The sequence below is a fragment of the Marmota flaviventris genome, chromosome 5 (genome assembly GCF_047511675.1).
Source record: "Marmota flaviventris isolate mMarFla1 chromosome 5, mMarFla1.hap1, whole genome shotgun sequence".
In the NCBI taxonomy this organism is placed as follows: Eukaryota; Metazoa; Chordata; class Mammalia; order Rodentia; family Sciuridae; genus Marmota; species Marmota flaviventris.
Window position 1 is genome coordinate 36,674,440 of NC_092502.1, and position 19,400 is coordinate 36,693,839.

The following is a 19,400-nucleotide window of genomic DNA, read 5'->3' on the forward strand; positions in this document are numbered from 1 at the left end:
TGAAGAGTTATGGAAAATGATAATCTGCAAAACAACCCCCAAAGAAAAGCAGAGAGACAATGCTGCTCCGGAGGAGGGAAGGGAAACTAGCCAAGCATTATTATCCTTCCAGTAAATTCTTTCCTGATAACAGGGGCCCTGAGGAAGGATGTGGGAGGCTGACTAGCATGTGACCATGCTGAACTGTGCGGCATCCAGCAGTCACGCTGTGATCTGGAGAGCCCGGGTCTTCTAAGGTGTGAGCAACTGTGTCTTCATGCATGGGCGTGCCTTCCTGTATCCCCATGGGTCGAGCTGTGCTCACCTGTTCCTTTGTAATATTACCCCTTGCCCTGTTTAGGATAGAATGTTCCATGGAAACACCTTTTGTGTGTCCCCTTTCTTACTGTGCCCTTGGGTGTCAGTCAACCTGCTGACAGCAGACATCATGAAGCTGAACTCAGCCCCCTGAAACCTGACCCCTTACCTCATTTGAATGGCTACTCCTCAGTAAAAAATGTCAGTACTGCGCTCTCTCTCTCTTTCTGCGGACCCTTAAGGTTAGAGGAGCCATCACAGCACCCCCAAGGAAATAAAACATTTCTCTCTCTTATGTGGTTATTTTGCGCAGCTCAGTTCCCCTGGAGTGACCCTGAGTGTTTTAGTCAAGTGCAACCCAGTGGCAGAAGGAGTCGAATACTGAAACGCTGGGAGACAATAACTTCCAGAAAAAGAAATGCCCATCCCTCACAATCTGGACTCCTATCTCTTCAAGTAACAATGAGTTTCAACCTTTTACAGCTTCCCTTCTGAGTTAAAACTTTTAACCTATGTAACTAGCCCCTGACTGTCTGAAACCACCCTAATTGTACCCCATAAACCAAAATCCTCTCTGTAAACAATGGCCATTTTCGCATCCAGTACCTGAAGAACAATAAATGGTTTCCCTGAATCTGTTGAGGTCTACTCCCATCATTTTGTGCTTACAAAACACAGCAAGGAAGACTTTATTCAAGACTATCAGACTAGGTATAAGGCCAGAGGCCAAGCACAGTGATAGTAGGCCCACCCCTGTAATCCCAGCAGTTAGGGAGGCTGAGGCAAGAGGATCACAAATTCAAAGCCAGCCTCAGCAATTTAGCAAGGCATTAGACAACTTAGCAAGATCATGTCTCAACATAAAAATTTTAAAAAGGGCTGGGAATGTGGCTCAGTTATTAAACACCCTTGGGTTCAATCCCTGGTACAAAAAAAAAAAAAAGGTATAGGGACCACTGCAATGGGGTCTGGAAATGGGGGAGAGAGACTGGGCTCAACTTCCAATTCAGCATGGGCAGATGAGAATTTATAGCCGGAGGCCAACAGATGGAAAATTACTAGGAGGAAACATGGTGAATAAGGAGAATTCTGACTACACAGACCTAACGGGATTCTTGCTGAAGACACACCAGCTTGATTAGACCTCACCTTGGGGATGGGGGTGGGGGATGATTGTGAAGATACTGATCAGATATTGATGATGGAAAGGAAGCAGTTCTTGCTAAACTGACTTAGCAGAGTTCTTTCTTAAAACTGGATTAAAACAAAGAAGTGCACAGGAGAGTATTCAGAAGCCTGACCAAAGTTTGGCCAAGCAAAGATGTCACTTCCCCATTTTTTTTTTTTTGGTACCAGGGATTGAACCCAGGGGTTCTTAACCACTGAGCCACATCCCCAGTCCTTTTTTATATTTTATTAGAGACAGGTTCTTGCTGAGTTGCTTAGGGCCTCGTTAAATTGCTGAGGATGGCTTTGAACTCAAGATCCTCCTACCTCAGCCTCTGGAGTTGCTGGGATTACAGGTAAGCGCCACCAGGCCTGGCTGTCACTTCCTAATAATGCATGTGCACTTTCACTTCAAACTCAAAACTCTGTAATGGACCTGCATTGTGGTCCATTTATGGAGAGCAACTATTCTTCAGAACATTTATTCCCCCTTTTTTTTTTTTTCCTGTTAGACTTCAGTAATCACTAGTACATAATAAATCTGTGTGACATGGGTTTTTTTTTTCTTAGGTTTTGGTAATTGTGACTCTTATCAATGATGGTTTCTTGTTTTGTTTTCTATTTTACTCCTCTACCAGCATTCTATAAAGCAGAACCTTTCTCACCACATCTTTGTCAGAATTGAGTATTATAATTTTTTTTATTATAGTTTATGTTGGGCTAGGGTTATGGCTCAATGGCAGAGTGCTTGCCTAGCATGTGTGAGGCACTGGGTTGAATTCTTAGCACCACATAAAAATAAACAAATAAAATAAAGGCATTCTGTCCATCTACAACTACAAAAAAAATTTTTTTAAAGAAAAGATAGTTTATGTTGTAAGTCAGGCATGAATGCCTTGGCCAGCTGGCACTAGGGTCCTGGTGGGGATGAGACACATAAGGTGAACTCGTTCCTCCACCTTCCAAATAGAGCTTTCTCTGGGGACTGCAGGAGGGACTGTTTTTCATTTTCAACTTCCTTCTCATGTGGAGCTGGTGAGCTGTTTTCCCAGGATTGTGTCCTCCGGCCCTTCTGCCCATAGTGCTCTGGCTCAAAGACTGACTGCACACTTCTACCCAGATGTCCCGCATATTCGAACCACAGAACCAGCGGAGTGGGCTGAAACAGGAAGGCCCCTTCTGTCTCCCTCTCTGCAACTTTTGGCAGCAGAGCTACCCATGTAGGTAGAGCCGGACAGCAGTGGGTATCCTGTCCTTGAAACTTCAAATTTCCCAACAAGCACAGGAAGAAACAGAATAGAACTGACTGGGTATGTTGGCCCACAAGGATAATTCCAGGACCAGTCTCAGAAACTTAGCAAGACCCAAGCAACTCAGACACTGTCTCAAAATAAAAATGTAAAAAGCGTTAGGTCCTTGGGCCAAAGAAACTCCATTTTGAAAAGCGCACCCAGGCACGACCTTCTCATTCAGCCCACCCCAAAGAGTCCCTAACAACTGAAACGGCGCCAAGTAACAATCACAAGACCAAATGGGTTATTTTCTGGCTCCTTCATCGCAAATGAGTATATAGTTAAGAAGTTTTTTTCAGCAGGCTGTTGCACCTTGCAGAAGGGCAGCCAGGCAGATATTCTCTTGTCAATAAACCTTTGCTTGACTCAGAGCTGTGTCTGGATATTTGCACCAGCTACCTTAACAAAAATGACTGGGCATGTAGTCGTGGCAAGCCGTCCCTGGGCTCAATCAATATATAGAGAGAGAAAGGGGAAAGGAGACAAAGATCAGAGCAGGCAGGGGAAATCAACAAATCGCGGGTTGGCGGCCTGCTCGTGAACTAGTCCCAGGATAGCGGGGCCTGAGACACCGGGAAGACAAACGTACCGCCAAGATAAGCCTGAGGCTAAAGAGGCCCGAGAGTAGCCCGCGGGCGGGGAAGCGGCATGGCCGGGGCGGGCCTGAGTGACGCACACAAGCAAGCCCAGCGGCACTGGGACTCAAAGGCTCCAAATCCTCCGAGAGGGGCGGAGCCTGGGAAGACGAGAGAGCGGGGCGCATGCGCAAACCAAGTGGCGCTGGTGCCTAGAGGAGCCGAGCCGGGTCAGAGGGCGGAGCCGAGACGTGAGCGTGGGGCGCACGCGCGCGGCAAGGGGCGACGGAGGCCGTCATGGCGCCGTCGCAGCAGTCTCGGGTCCTGCGATGCTGCAGCTGCCGCCTCTTCCAGGCGCACCAGGTGGGGCAAGCGCCGGCTTACCCCTCCTCCCGCGCGGGGATGGCTGGTGTGATGTGACGGGCCGCGGGTGTATTTGGAGCCCGAAGACGTGACAGTGCTGAGGACTGGGTGTTATTTGGTGTCGCTTACCCATAACGTCGTTCTGAGCTTTTGTTTTTATTTTATGTCTGATTGTTGTAGAAACTAGAAATAATCGTTTTTGCTGAGGTGGCCTTTCATGAATTCCTGTAGGGAATTGGGATGCCCACCCTGAAGATAGCATCCTTTATGCAGGGCAGTGGCTCTTTCTTAATTTAATTACAAAGGGAGCGTGTTGCTGCAGGCAAGCCCAAGGAACCTGCCTGGATCCCGGCTGGCAAGCTTACGCTGGCTGCTGGTAGAAACTGCTAGATTACTTCTCAGTTGGTCCACCGGGGGTTTACAAAAGCCGGGTGATGTTCATCTGTAAATTTAGCTAGGCTGTACCTAGAGAATACGTCAGGCTTCCTTTGCATCTGTACTTTACTAAGGAAGTATAGGATACAGAAAAGCAGTTGTCAGGAAGTTTGCTTTTAATTTCAAAGGGGATCTATTCTAACAACTGTTTTTAGAACTCAGACTAAAGATGCAGCCATGGGAATGGCACTGGAGTGAACAAGTTACCGTTGAAATGTCCTTGGTCTACGCCTGGACGCCCTCTGGTGTCACTAGATTGCCTCTGCCTCCAGTTTAAGCATACCCACAGACGCCTCCAATTTTAAATGGTCGATATGTCTAAAATCTGTTTGCTTTCCTGACTTTGAGCACATAAGACAGAGGTTATAATTTAACCTAATCTTTTCTGGTTTGTGCCCTAGTTTGAAGTCAGCTAACACTGTGTATCTACCTCTGATGGTTTCCTCTTCTTCCTAGTTACCCATTAATCTGCCATTCCTTGAAAAAGAATAGCATCAAACTTCCTTAAAATATGTATTAAAGACAATAAGATGCTGAATATGCATCTGTAAGTTTGCATGTAATGGAACTTTGTAGGGGCTCAGAAACTTAGGTGTTTTTTGGGGACTGTATTTTAGAGTTGAGAATAAATGGAAATCATTTGCATTTTTTAATCATTACACATATACTGTCATGCATGCCCATGCTCATTTTTAACTCTATGAAAGATGATTTGATGGGCTGGGATTGTGGCTCAGAGGCAGAGCGCTTGCCTAGCATGCGCAAGGCACTGGATTTGATCCTCAGCACCACATAAAGTAAAATAAAGACATTGTGTCCATCTATAAGTAAAAATAAATATGTATATATATTTTTAAAGTAATTTTAAAAAATGATTTGAAAGAGAGGGAGAGTGACTGTGGTGGCACACACCTGTAATCCCAGCAACTTGGTAGGCTGAGGCAGGAGGATCACAAGTTTGAGACCAGCCTGAGCAATTTAGCAAAACCCTGTCTCAAAAAGGGATGAAAATATCTGGGTGCAGTGATGCATGCATGTACTCCCAGCAACTCAGGAGACTGAGGCAGAAGGATCTCAAGTTCAAGGCCAGCCTGGGCAAATTAGTGGGATCCTATCTCAAAATAAAAAGACCTGAGGATATAGCTCAGTGGTAAAACACTGCTGGGTTCAATCCCCAGTAGGATGCTTGGTGGGGGAGTGTTGAGGAGAGGAAGTCAACCTGTTAATTACAAGTCTTCTGTGTGCTCGGCAGTTTCACACATCTCATTTAATTTCAGCAGGAATCCAGAGAAATCAAGTGAATTTGCCAACGAATAAATGGCAAACCCACGCCTATACAATTGCAAAGATCCTGTTTTTATTCTTACTGGCTTCCCAGAATCAGTTACCAGTAATATGTGTCTTTCCAGACATTTTATTCCCCAAATACTGGGGATTGAATACTGGGGCTCACACATTAAGCAAATGCTCTATCATTGAACTAAATCCCCAACCCTATTTTTTGTAGTTTTATTTTGAGACCCAGGTCTTGCTAAGTTGCCAAGGCTGGCCTTGAACTTGCCATCCCAGCTTCCTGAGTAGCTGGGATGAGGGTATATGTCACCAAGCCTGGCCCAGACCCTTTTTTTTTTAGTACTAGGGACTGAACTCAGGGACACTTAATTACCGAGCCACATCCCCAGCCGTTTTTATTTTTAATTTTGAGACAGGGTCACATTGAGTTGCTATGGCCTTGCTAAGTTGCTGAAGCTAGCTTTGAACTCACTGTCCTCCTGCATCAGCCTCCAGAGCCACTGGGATTACAGTTGTGCGCCATTAAACCCAGCCCCAGACTTTTTCAATGATGTATTTCTTACTTGCATATATACCCATAGAAAATGCACAGGATTTGTTTTGTGGTGTTTTTAGGTAGATCCTGAAAAGTAGAATTGCTAAGTCCTGATACAAGGCCATAGCTCATAGTTCCATCCCCAGTACCACAAAAAAAAAAAAAAAAAAAAAGTCAAGTCATAGGATATATCCACTCAAATTTTTAGTAAATGCTGTTTGTCCTTAGAATCTTTGTATTAAAAACATATTAATCATAGTAATTTGTTTTGTTTTTGAGGTGCTAGGGATTGAACACGGGGCCTTGTGCATGCTAGACAAGCAATCTACCACTGAGCTTCATCCTCAGCCCTCTTCATCCTCAGTCCTCTTTTGAATGGACTGTCTTTTTTCACCCATTATCTCTACTGTCTTTAGATGTCTGCTTTTATAAAGGCTGTGTTACCTTTTGAAGATATAATAATTTTCATCTTGGGTTGTAAAGTACATATAAATATGTTCATGTATACATATTTATATAGATATGATATATAGAGAGATACAGATGTAACATTTATTTTATTACAGAGATAAATATTTTATTACATCCCAGCAATTTAAGAGGCTGAGGCAAGAGGATCGCAAGTTCAAAGTCAGCCTCAGCAACTTCGCAAGGCCCTAAGCAATGTAGCAAGACCTTGTCTCAAAATTTAAAAATGTAAAAAAAAAGAGCTGGGATGTGGCTCAGTGGTTAAGTGCCCCTGGGTTCAATTAAAAAAAAAAACAACACACAGACGGCAGAAAACTAACTTGATTTTGTTTTACATGGATGGCCAGTCTTTCCAGAACCACTTATTAAATAGTTTATTCTTTCCTCTTAAAAATGCCACCTTCAGGACTGGGGTTGTGGCTCAGTGGTAGAGCACTTGCCTAGCATATGTGAGGCACTGGGTTCAATTCTCAGCACCACATAAAAATCAATAAATAAAATAAAGTTATTGTGTCATCTACAACTAAGAAAATATTTTTTTTAAATGCCACCATCAGGGCTGGGGGTATAGCTAAATTATTTCTCATCCAATTCTGTCCTGTTTTATATAATTGTCTAAGCTATATTTCTGAAATTTCATTGTAGGTGAAAAAAAGTCTCAAATGGACATGCAAGGCTTGTGGAGAGAAGCAGTCCCTTTTGAAGGTATGTTCTGATAAACAGAAAGCAGGTGGGCCTAGCCCTGCAGAAGATGTTTCTCATGGAGCCCCAACATTCCACAGCCAGGATCCTCTTCTCTCTCACTAAGTTCACCAGATACAGAGCTCCTGCTCCTTAGGTTCCTGTTCCTCCATGAAGTGAAATAGATGGAGCAGTGTGTGGGAAAATGCCATTATTTGCTTCTTCATTGACTAGGAATCTGAAGCAGGAGGGTCACTGAGCCGAGAAACTTAAGGCCAGCTTGGGTGACATAGCAAGTCTCAGTCTCAAAAAGAAAAGAATTTCAAGATGGCAACAGTATAGCAGTTCTCAGGCCTGTAAAGCTGATTCTACCTATGGTGGAACTCACCAGTTCATGCTCCAAAATTTCATCACCTACCACCTTCCCCTCAGGCCTCTCAGCTGGCCCCTCACTTTAACTCCACATGTCAGTCTCTGGGTCTCTGCACTCATTTCTGTTTCATTGTATTTGCTAGAATGTTCTTCCTGATATTTTCATGGCTTGCTCCCTCGTGTCTTCCTATTTGTGTTCAGATGTCATCTTCTCAGTGATTCATTTCTTGACCATGGAATGCCCAACATAAAATTTTGTACGCATTGCCCCCCATTCAGCCCTACCCTATTTTGTTGCCTTATTTTCCTGAGAACATTTGTTAACTGTCTTGTAGCCAGATGTTTTACTAATTTATTATGTCCCCTCTTGCTAGAAAGAGCTCGTTGATGACGGTGAGTTTTGTCCACTGCTGCATAGTATTATCCACACTTAGACCAGGGCCTACCACATAATAGGTACTCAGTAAATATTTATTGAACAAATGGGTGACTGCTATGTAGGAAAAGGCATGTCATTTTATTTTGTATTCCTTTAATTATCAATTAGGGTAAGCATAATTTTATATATTTTTGGCAGTTTGTGTTACTTCTCTTGTGACCCTTTTTATTAAGTGAAATAGATGGAGCATTGACTGGGAAAATTCCATTATATGCTTCTTCATTGAACTAGGAATTCATTAACCATTTTGCATAGGGCTTTGGGTTGCTTTGTTAGATAAGAGTTCAGGGTGCTAGTGAGGCAGCCAGCTAGACCTAAACTGGCTGCAGAGCCTGTTTATAAATCACTCTAGAAACAGCAGCCAGTCATTAGGTTTCCTGCATGCTGCTTCAAGCATTTTTGGGCCTTGCATAATACAGTTTGGTCTTCCATGAGGTACATCTCAAATATATCTGTTTCTTTGCATTCTGGCAATACTTTTTAAACTAAATATATGTTTTTCTTTCTCAGGTTTATGGTGAGGGTTCTGGTGCTGACTGTAGACGCCATGTCCAAAAATTAAATCTGCTACAGGGACAGGTTTCAGAGCTGTCACTCAGGTACAGTGATTTGAAAGGAGTACGTTATCTTGTCCTATTTTCATCTTGATTGGATGGTGGAAGTATACAGTGGAGAAATCATTAGATTTCCATGTTTTACGTGTGGCAGATTAAACACCCTGAGCCGTCCTCCCCCTAAAAATAACTAAAAATGCCAGCTATAATATTTCAGATGAACTAATGAGCTGTTAGCCTACTTTATATACAAACAGATATATGAAAAATTGTGGTATATATGTGTAATAAGAATTATAATGCAAAAAAAAAAAACAAGTACATGTATAAAGACATGAATCGGCGTGAACATACTTTATACAAAGATATGAAAAACTGTGCTCTATATGTGTAATAGGAATTGTAGGGGCTGGGGATGTGGCTCAAGCAGTAGCGTGCTCGCCTGGCATGCGTGCAGCCGGGGTTCGATCCTCAGCACCACATACAAACAAAGATGTTGTGTCCGCTGAAAACTAAAAAAATAAATATTAAGAAAAAATTCTCTCTCTTCCTCTCTAAAAAAATATATAGAGAGATAGTTAGATAGATAGATAGGCTAGACATGTGGCTCAGTGTTTATTAAGTGCCCCTGGGTTCAATTCCTGGTACCAAAAAAACAAAGAAAGAAAAGAAGAAAAAGAAAGTAACCTTAAGTGGTCAAAAGTTGAAAAAAAAAAAAAAAGCTAGGGCTGGAGGTGGAACTCAGTAGTTGAGCCCTTGCTTAGCACACACAAAGCCCTGGGTTTGATCTCTACCACCAGAAAAAAATAAAATAAAAATGAAGTAAAAGCCAAAATCCAGAGAGAAAGCACCTGAAGTGCAAAGTTTGGTACTCTGAAGCCTCCATTTATGGGGCTAGGAGGGGTGCCAGAGACAAAAGACAAAGCCAAAGGCCTGGGCTTTATAGGAAAAAAAAATTAGTAGGAGACCTCCATATAAAGCTTGAGTCCCTAAAGGCCTCTGCCCTAGTGCACAAATGAACTGCAAATACACTCAACACTGCAGCAGGAAGCTCTTATTCATTGACCTTGGCCCTGGCTGAAGAGGGAGAAATATCTCTCTAAAACTCTGGAAGCACAGGAAGCCATGCAGTGGCTTTTCAGTTTTTATACTCACTATTTGAGAAGCCTGAAGCTGAAAATTTGTTTTTCAATTGTCCCAGGAAGTCTGCTCCCCTGGAGCAACACCTCACCAACATAGACCTTAAAGAATTCCCACAGATAGTAGGGTGTGGTGGTACACACAGTAATCCCAGTGACTCAAAACGCTGAGGCAAGAGGATCACAAGATTGAGGGTAGCCTCAGTAACTTAATGAGATTCTGTCTCAAAAATTAAAAAGGACTAGGGGTATAACTCAGTGGTAAAGTGCCCTTGGGTTCAACCCCCAGTACCCCCCCTCCAAAAAAAAAAAAGTCCATAGATGAAGTTCCAAGGAGCGTATATTCAAGATATTTATTTAGAGATGAGGACTCACTATGTTGCCTAGACTGGCCTCAAACTCAAAATTCTCCCATGTCATCAGCCTCCCTAGTAGCTGAAATTACAGCCATGCACCAATGTACCCAGCTCAGATTTTTTAAATTGATTTGTGTGTGTGATGTGTATATTGCTGGGGATCAAACCCAAGATCTCATGAATGCTATGTGTTTTACCATTGAGCTACATCCCCAACCCCAGTATTCATATTTAAAAATTGTTAAACATTCAAGGAAGCATGTCATCAAGGACTAAAGACAGCAGAAACAAGTCAGAAAAGTCAGGCTCACAAAGATTCCAGAATTTATAATATTTCATGTTTGATATGTTTAACAAAATAAAAAGGGGTTAATATGAGGGACTTTAGAAAATAGCCAGGTATATTTGAAAAAAAACTCAAAAAGAGTTTATAGAAATTAAAGCCAGGTTTGGTGGTGCATGCCTATAATCTCAGCAATTCGGGAAGCTGGGCAGGAGGATCACAAGTTCAAAGCCAGCCTCAGCAACTTTGTGAGGCCCTAAGCAACTTAGTGAGACCTGACTCGAAAAATAAATAAATAAAAATGTCTGGGGCTGTGGCTTAGTGGTTAAGAACCCCCTAGATTCAATCCCCAGTTCTAAAAAAAAAAAAAAAAGGAAAGAAAAATTAAAAGTAATCTCATTAAAATTAAAAATTCAGTGAGCTGGACATCATGGCATATACCTATAATCCCAGTGATTCTAGGGTGAGGCAGGAGGGTCACAAGTTTAAAGCTAGCCTCAGCAATTTAGCAAGACCCTCAACAACTTGGTGAGACCCTATCTCAAAATAAAAAAGAAAAAGGACTGAGGATATAGCTCAGTAGTGAGTGCTCCTGGGTTTAGTCCCCATTATTGAAAAAAAAAAAAAAGAAGAAGAAGAACAAAGTCGGAGGACTTCTATAATCTGATATCAAGATTTATTTCAATGCTTATTGAACTCAAGATAGTATGATTTTAGTGAGAGTCTAGATATATTAGTAGATAAATGACTAAACCAATTCTGCTATATTCATACTATCAAATACTTTTCAGCACCAAAGACAACATGGGCAAATTTCAAAACTGCTAAGTAAAAGAAACCAGATACAAAATAGAGTATAGTATGCAGATTGCTGCAAAGGAGCACAAGAGCACTTTTCAGAGTGATAAAAATTTCTGCCTTGATTGGGGATGTAGTTTCTTTTTTTTTTTTTTTTTTTTTTTAATATTTATTTTTTTTTTTTAGTTTTCGGCAGACACAACATCTTTGTTTGTATGTGGTGCTGAGGATCGAACCCGGGCCACACGCATGCCAGGCAAGCGCGCTACCGCTTGAGCCACATCCCCAGCCCCAGGGGATGTAGTTTCAAAAGCATGGTTTTATCAAAACTCATCCAAATATGTATCTAAGTGAGTATATTTTGGTATAAAGTACTCCTCAATTGATTAATTATAAAAGTTTTAAAAAAATCTACCCTGCTGGGTGTGGTAACACACACCTGTAATCCCAGAAGCTTGGGAGACTGCAGCAGGAGGATCTCAAGTTCAAAGCCAGCTTCAGCAACTTAGTGAGGCCCTAAGCAAGACTTATCTCTAACTAAAATATAAAAAAAGGGCTGGGGATGTGGCTCAGTGGTTAAGTGCCCTGGGTTCAATCCCCAGTTTAAAAAATTTTAAAAATAAAAATCTGCCTTTAGACACGACAGCATAATGAAATTGCAGAACACAGAAAACAAAGCAAGAGCTAGAGAGTAGACAGCTAACTGACAGAACAATAGACCCCAGCTTGTCAGGGGTAGCATTTAATTTTTTTTTAAGATAAGCTAGTCTTCAGAATTCCAAGACATCCTGAGCTGATGGCACTATGGCACATGCCCATAATCCCAAATTGGGAGGCTGAGGCAAGCCTCAACAACTTAGTGAGAATCTGTCTCAAAATAAAATATACATAAAAACAAAATAAAGATATAGTGTCCACCTAAAACTAAAAAGTAAATATTTAATAAAAAAAAAATTTTTTAAAGGAGGGGGCTAGGGTTGTGGCTCAGTGGTAGAGTGCTCACCTAGCATGTATGAGGCACTGGGTTTGATCCTCAGCACCACATCAAAATAAAATAAATATATAGTGTCCACCTAAAACTAAAAAATATTTAATTAAAATTTTTCAAAAAATAAATATTAAAAGGACTAGGGATATAGCTAGTGGTGAGTGCTTGCTTAGTATGTGTGAGGCCCTGGGTTTGTTCAAGCCCTTGTACCCAAAAGAAAAAAAAAAAAGGAAAATTCCCTCCCTTGTAATGTTTGAGACATAACACAACAACTGTAAAGCCTCTCGTAAGACCCTGACTGCTGGGGTGGGTTATGGCTCAGCGGTAGCATGTTTGCCTAGCAAGTGCGAGGCACTGGGTTCAATTCTCAGCACCACATAAAAATAAGTACACAAAATAAAGGTATTGTGTCCAACTACAACTAAAAATATATATATTTTTTAAAAAGACCCCTGACTGCTGAAAATGTCCCCTCTGCTAGAGGGAGAGACTCTGTGCTGCAAGAATTCAGCTGGCACTACTTCAAATTCCAGGCCTTGCATAGGATATGTATACACATATTGTCTTATTTATTTTTGTAGTCACAGGTACAGTGTTATCCCCATTTGTAGATAAGGAAACTGGGATCCAGTGTTATACTCAAAGTCACACACAGCTGGTCATTGGCAAAGTCAGGATGCCAACTCCTGTTTCTACTTTGAGGGTCTGCCTTCTTGGCCCTGCATCGTGTTTCCTTTTGATAGTGACTTTCACGAGCCTCAATCAAATACCCCCTCTGCCTAGGCCATCTAAATTGTTGGAAGATGACAGAACCACATCAGAACAACAGAACTATGTCCCCGAGATTCCCCAAAACAATCTTTGAAATCTGTGGCTGGATCCTTGCATCCTCCTGTCTTCATCTTCCTTGTCCTTTCTCTTCCCATTTTATAAAGGACCTGCACATGATCTCTCCCTTAGGTCTGTGGAAGCAGCTGTAACTGCTGGCAAAGAAGAAAATGCAGGTGGGCAGCAGGCTGAGGATGGGATCCCACAGGTAGGCCTGCAGGTACGTTCTAGCCCTGCCTTCTGGGCTCTCTGTGTCTCCTAAGGGATTCCATTTATGTGTTGCCAAAGGAAGAAATTACAACACAGTTAGTTTAAAGATCCCAATCAACTTCATTTGTGATTCTTGAATCAGGCAATACTTTATTCCATAAACTAGAATAAGAGGTTGGTTTTATTCACAAAGTAGGATTAATGAAAGCAGGAACAAAGAATAGATGGGTCATTTCAAAATTATTTTTCTTGTAAGGAGGGAACAGGAAGATAGAACAATAGACAAGTAAGTAGTTCACTTCAGGTTACCTTTTTTTGAGTAAGAATTAAAGCAGAGGGAACTTCATTATCGTGTCCAATGAAACTGGCCTGTTTGGAAAGTTAAGCTGTTACCTGTCTCCTGATTTCAGATTAAATTTATTTCAGTTTGGTGATATGGGACATTAGCATAAGTGAGACCATTTTAGTTTTTAGTCTGGTCTGTCAGGTCGTAGTACAAGAGCCTAGTCCAAAACTATGGCCTCTTATAATTTTTATTTAAGAATATTCATTAGTCACTGGGCCTAGAAGTGGACTATAGTCACAGCTACTCAGGAGACTGAGACAGAAGGCTCATTCGAATCCAGGAATTTGAGGCCATCATGGGCAACATAACAAGACCCTTGCTCAAAAACAAACAAACTGGGTACAGTGGAGCACACCTGTAATCCCAGCAACTTGGGAGGCTGAGGCAGGAAGATCAAGATTTCAAAGCCAGCTTCAGTGATTTAGTAAGGCCCTAAGCAACTTGGTGAGACCCTATCTCAAAATAAAAAGGGCCAGGGATGTGACTCAGTGGTTAAGCACCCCTGGATTCAATCCCCGTACCAAAATTAAACCTGCAAAACAAGAGCTGGGAATATAGCATAGTGCTAGAGCACTTGCCTAGCATGCCTGAGGCCAAGTTCAGTCCCTTAGTACTAACAAAAAGAAACAAATACAAATAAATCCTCTACCATTTGGGGGTTTTTGTTTTGTTTTTGATACTAGGGATTGAACCCAAAAGCACTTTACCACTGAGCTATATCACTTGTCTTTTTAATTTTAAGGCAGATCTCACTAAATTGCTCACACTGGCCTTGAATTTTAGAGTCTCCTGCCTCTGTGTCCAAATCACTGGAACCTGTACCATTTGGTTTTTTGTTTAATATTTTAGTTGGACACAATACCTTTCTTTATTTATTTTTAAGTGGTGCTGAGGATTGAACCCTGTGCCTCGCTTATGCTAGGTGAGCACTCTACCGCTGAGCCACAACTCCAGCCCCTGGAACCTGTACCATTTGTAAGGATGGAGTTAGCCATGTGCATAAATCTTTACAATACTCAACATTGAGTATTTCGTTCCATAAAATAGAATAAATCTCCTTGGAGAACTCCTTCCAAACTTAGAGTGATCTTACCTCCTGTGCAGCCGCAGCTTTCTTCCCACAGCACTCTGAGCATCCCTTTGATAAAGAGAGGAAGCTGGTATCAAATACCAGGATTTTCATGTTCCTTTGCTCCAGACCTTCTAGGAGCTTCCTGGGAGCAGGAATAACATGCAGTTGTTAGCTGTCGTCTGCACCTGGCACTCAGACAGCATCAGGTGGGCAGTGTGTGTGACAGCTTTCGTGACTGAGTGGGTGGCCTTCTGGGTACATTAGAGATGCTGTGGGCACATAGAGAGAGCTCTGTGTCCTGCCAGAGCCAGAAGAAATGGGAAAAACTGTCCACCAGCAAAGCAACTACCTAGCTTTGCTCTGCTCACAGGATAACACTAGCCATGTCCTCTCATTACTTTGTCTTCATATTTTTATTGTAAACTAGGGAGGTGCTCATAAGCACTCAAGTACAGCCATTCTGACAGCTTTGTCTGTGCTTCCCATTTGATCCCTTTACAGGGTCTTGCATATGTTGTCCAGTCAGGTCTCAAATGGATGGGCCCAAGTTATCCCCCTGCCTTAACCTCTTGAGTAGCTGGGATTATGGGTACTTCATTATTCTTATTAAAAGATACTTTTTTACATCCTAAAGTTTTATATCATTCTTCTAAATGTAACTTTCAATTATTTTCATTTTTAAAAAGCTTAATGGCAGAGGGCTTACCTAGTATGTGCAAGGCCCTGGGTTCAATTCCCAGCACCACAAAAAAAAATAATAATAATAATTATTATTATAAAGCTTAAGAGTACCTATAGAATATTGTGGGCATACCAGTGCTAATTCCCTTATTGTGGGGGCAGTTAGTTGCCTCTCCACTTAAGCCATTAGTAGTAGTAGTAGTAGTAGTAGTACTGGGGATTGAACCCAGGGTACACTACCACTGAGTTACATTCCCAGTTCTTTTTATTTTCAATTTGGAGGTAGGGTTTCATTAAGTTGCTCAGTCTGCCCTTGAATTGTGATCCTCCTTCCTCAACTTCCCAAGCAATTGGTATTACAGGCTTGTGCCACCATGTCCAACTATTATAATTAAATAATTGCTATTATTTGTAACCCTGTCATGAGTATGATTTTTCCCCTTGCATTTCTGGGGATGGAACACAGGGCCTTAGCCATGCTAGGCAAGGGCCCTTCCACTGAGCTATATCTCACCCCTGTGACAAGCATCTTTGTGCCTTGGTTGTTTGGAGATCCTGAGTCAAGGAGCATAGATCTTTGGAAGGTTCTTGACAAGTTGTGCCCTGCACAAGGCCTGGACCAATGTACACTGTCTCCACTGTTGTCTTTGGGCAGCTGTATCCCCATCAGCTTTCAGCCATGTGCCTTTCCTGGTAATGAGGGAAACATGGGTCTTAAGACCTCATACCTAAGTATCAAAGCTGATGATTTTTTATCAAAGTGGCCACTTTCCAACTCTAGAGTTTAATCTCTTTCCCAACCTGCAGGAAAAATCCCAGCCCTTGGAGAACCGCTGGCTGAAGTATCTAGACAAGGGCAGCCCAGAGCAGGAGCCAGAAGGAGTATGTTTCCACACACAGCCCTCATCCAACCCAGAGCATCTAGGCCCTCCCTTCAATCAAGCCCTGCCCAGAAAAAGGTGCCAAGTGGGTCTGTAATCCAGAAGGAATGATGAGCTGCTTCTAGTTGTTGGCCAAAGTAGGAGCAGCCCAAGTGTCATATGCCAGTGGGCAGGAAAGCTGGGGGATAGCCATCACTGCCAGCCCCCTCTGTCCCTGGGTACTGCCACAAGGAGATGAGGACTCGGAGGACACTGGCATGGGCAACCTGTATGCTGAGTGTCTCAGACTATACAGAAATTGGAGAGAATCATTAAGGGCAAGGTTGACAAAGTGAACTGTGGCCAGAATGACCAATGTGCCTGGGATCTTGGAAGCAAAGACCTCAGACTTTCAGGGTTTCTCTTCCTCTAAATTTCCTCTGTTTCAGTGAGTGTTCTAGAAGTCGCTTTAGGCTAAGCACTGAGGATGGCTTCTCAGGGCAGGTGCTTTCAGGAGGTAGATTCTAGTTTCAGATAAGATCATTCTAACAAGAAGATATAGGGCAGAAAAATGGACTGCCTGGACTGTTGCTGGGCAGCCACCTGGGAAGCTGTAAGGGATGGGGTTCCTCCCTAGCCTGGGTCAGGCCAAATGACCATGGAGTTAGGCTCTGGGGAAACTGGTTGTTGACAGCACATGATAGCACTTTCTCTGCCAGGAAATGGAGCCAGAGCACAGACCACCCTCCTCAGAGCTTTGTTGTCCAGGATTCAGATGATGCTGAAGTCACCTTGGAATCCCAGGAGGTCAGTGATGAAGAATAATATTTCTCTTCTGATCCATCATCACTGAGCTTACATAGGAGAGAGAGAGCATGTGCGCGTGCACACACACACACACAGATTAAACACAGGGCCTTGGGCATGCTAACCATCTCTACCACTCAGCAGATCTACCCATGGAATTTTTCTTGTTTTATAAGTTGATTTGTAAGGGTGGTGGTTGTTTTTTCGTTTGTTTTGTTTTTTTGGTAATGGGGATTGAACCCAGAAATGTTCTCCCACTAAACTACGCCCCTAGTCCTTTTTATTTTAAGTTGCCAACGCTGGCACTGGATTTGAAATCCTCCTGCAGCCTCCCACGTCACTGAGATTACAGGTATGTGGCAATATGCCCAGCAAGATTTGGGGTTTTTTTGAGATAGGATTTTGCTGTATTGACTTGGTTTTTCTCAAATTCATGGGCTCAAGTGATCCTCATACCTCAGCTTCCCAAGTGGCTGCTGTATGCGTCTGAGCCACTGTGCCCAGCCCAACCTGGGGATTTTTCTTTTCCATTTAAAGCCAACACACCTTTCTCTGGCCCATATCCTATATCCCTCCCATGTTCATACATCTTCATCCTGCAAAGGGGAGATCTCTGTCCTCCTGCCCTGGATCTCCTGTGCATTTGCCCTGCCCCAGCTGCACACTCCCTCCTCCCAGGCACTCTTCTCACTGAGGATGTTTTCCTAATGCTTAGGACCTAGCAGGCCCCTCTGCACATTCAGCGCTTCAGAGTGTAGCACTGTGGTGGGAGCCCAAGGAATTAGGCAGAGGAATTCTCCTCAGTCACTGCTTATTGCTTTGATGACATCAGTTAAGATCTGCTATGCCTGGCTTCAGACTGTGCAAAACACTGGCTCACAGTCAAGAAACAAAGTCCAAACTTTGTTGTTGCCATGAATTAGTTACCCCAGGTAGGTTTGTGGCCCTGAATATTCTAGATTACAGAATAACAGTAGTAAGTTATCTAATCTAGTGCCAGTCCCTGGGCTGTAAATTTTAATCTCACCATAGCCTGTTGTCATTTTAAAAGCAAGGAACTAAAGCTTGCAAAGGTTCAGTGAGGTCACAGCAAGTTCAGCAGCAAAGCCATGATTAAGCATCAAGACCAGTTTCTTCCCTTGTCTGGGAAGTGGCATTACAGACACCCACCACCTCTGCTTTCAAATCCCTTTGCAGGAGCTGGGCACAGTGGTGCACACCTGTAATCCCAGCAGCTCAGGAGATCATGCATTCAAAGCCAGCCTCGGCAAAAGAGAGGCACTAAGCAACTCAGTGAGACCCTATCTCTAAATAAAATACAAAATAGGGCTGGGATGTGGCTCAGTGGTTGAGTACCCCTGAGTTCAATTATTTGGTACCTTCCGCCCCAAAAAAAGTCCTTTTGTAGGTATTGAAACTAACTTTCAATGCATCTTTGGTTCCTGAAGTGGGAGAAGCCAGGCCAAGCACCTCTTTCATACCTCTCAGTGAACTACTTACATAGTTGTTTTCATGGCTCTGGATATTTCCATCTGGCCAAGAGTAAGCAGGCTGGCGTCTCTGTCCTCTCTAGACAGTCTCTAAGTCCTTCCCGCTCACATCTCCTTTCAGGAACCCCTGACTTGATCTGAAAGTCTCCAATGGATGGGTCACCTAATGACATGAAGATGTGTTTCTGGGAAACCTGGTCCTGTGATTTAGCAGAAGATTGGGGTGAGGTGGAGGGTGTTTATTCACTTTGATTTGCTAAATGTCGAAATCAAGGCATGTTCCAGCCCGCCAGAGTAGTAAGTAGGAGAGCTTAAAGCACAAGGGTCAGCACCCAGGCAGAAGTGAGGCAGTAGCAGTGTGGAGCCTGACGGAAGCCATTTCTGATTTCTCACCCAGGGATATACTGGCCTGACCAGGACCGGGGAGCGAGGCAGCAACCACTGCCTCCAGAACTCTGTGCACTGCAACACCAGGGAGCTTAGTTTTCCTCGGTGGAAACTACCAAGTCCTGCGCCACAGGTTCAGGCCCCATCTTCTAAATGGGCACGGTTTCTCCTTTCACCTGGGAACAGCTCACTTGTGGACACAGAAGTGCCAAGACCATTGCACAGTGGCTCTGGGTCAGCCAGCCCAACACAGGCTGAACCAGGTACCCCTAGGACTGAGACTCCAAGGGAAGGCAATCCCAGCAGGCTCACCACCACCATCCAGTTTCCTCAGGCCACATACACTCCCATGTCCAGACCTAGGCCTTGCAGGAATTCCCCTCAGCAGTCATGGAGCACAGGGACTCCTCTGGTCCAGGGGGTAGAGAGGGCCCCACCTGTGCAACTATGTAGTCTCTTTACAACAGGGGAAGACTTTGATGATGATCTGTAAACTGAGATGATCATAACTGTAGTATTTAGAGTCATGTGTTACATGTGCCCATTTCCTCTACTATGCCACAGAAACAGAATTCCTGAGGTGCTTTTAAAGGAGTGTAATCTGAGAACAACCAAGAGTAGACAATAAACATTACTGTAAAACAGGTATTTCTCTCATCAGCAACCAATAAGGAAGGACATCAT

At 43.1% G+C, this 19,400-nt stretch overlaps 1 protein-coding gene across 2 annotated transcripts; it reads left to right on the plus strand.

Annotated features, from left to right (window-relative positions):
* Positions 1–3,575: 3,575 nt before the first annotated feature.
* Mrnip (MRN complex interacting protein) lies at positions 3,576–19,364 on the plus strand. Of its 2 annotated transcripts, none has more exons than XM_071612146.1 (7): positions 3,576–3,694; positions 7,071–7,130; positions 8,428–8,516; positions 12,996–13,077; positions 15,974–16,131; positions 16,752–16,839; positions 18,727–19,364. In XM_071612146.1, the coding sequence occupies exons 1-7, from the start codon at positions 3,629–3,631 to the stop codon at positions 19,207–19,209; spliced, it is 1,026 nt and encodes a 341-aa protein (XP_071468247.1). In that variant the 5' UTR covers positions 3,576–3,628; the 3' UTR covers positions 19,210–19,364. The 2 variants fall into 2 exon arrangements, with proteins under 2 accessions (XP_071468247.1, XP_027809120.1); XM_027953319.2 differs by having other exon boundaries at positions 12,996–13,071; positions 15,980–16,131.
* The last annotated feature ends 36 nt before the right edge of the window (positions 19,365–19,400 follow it).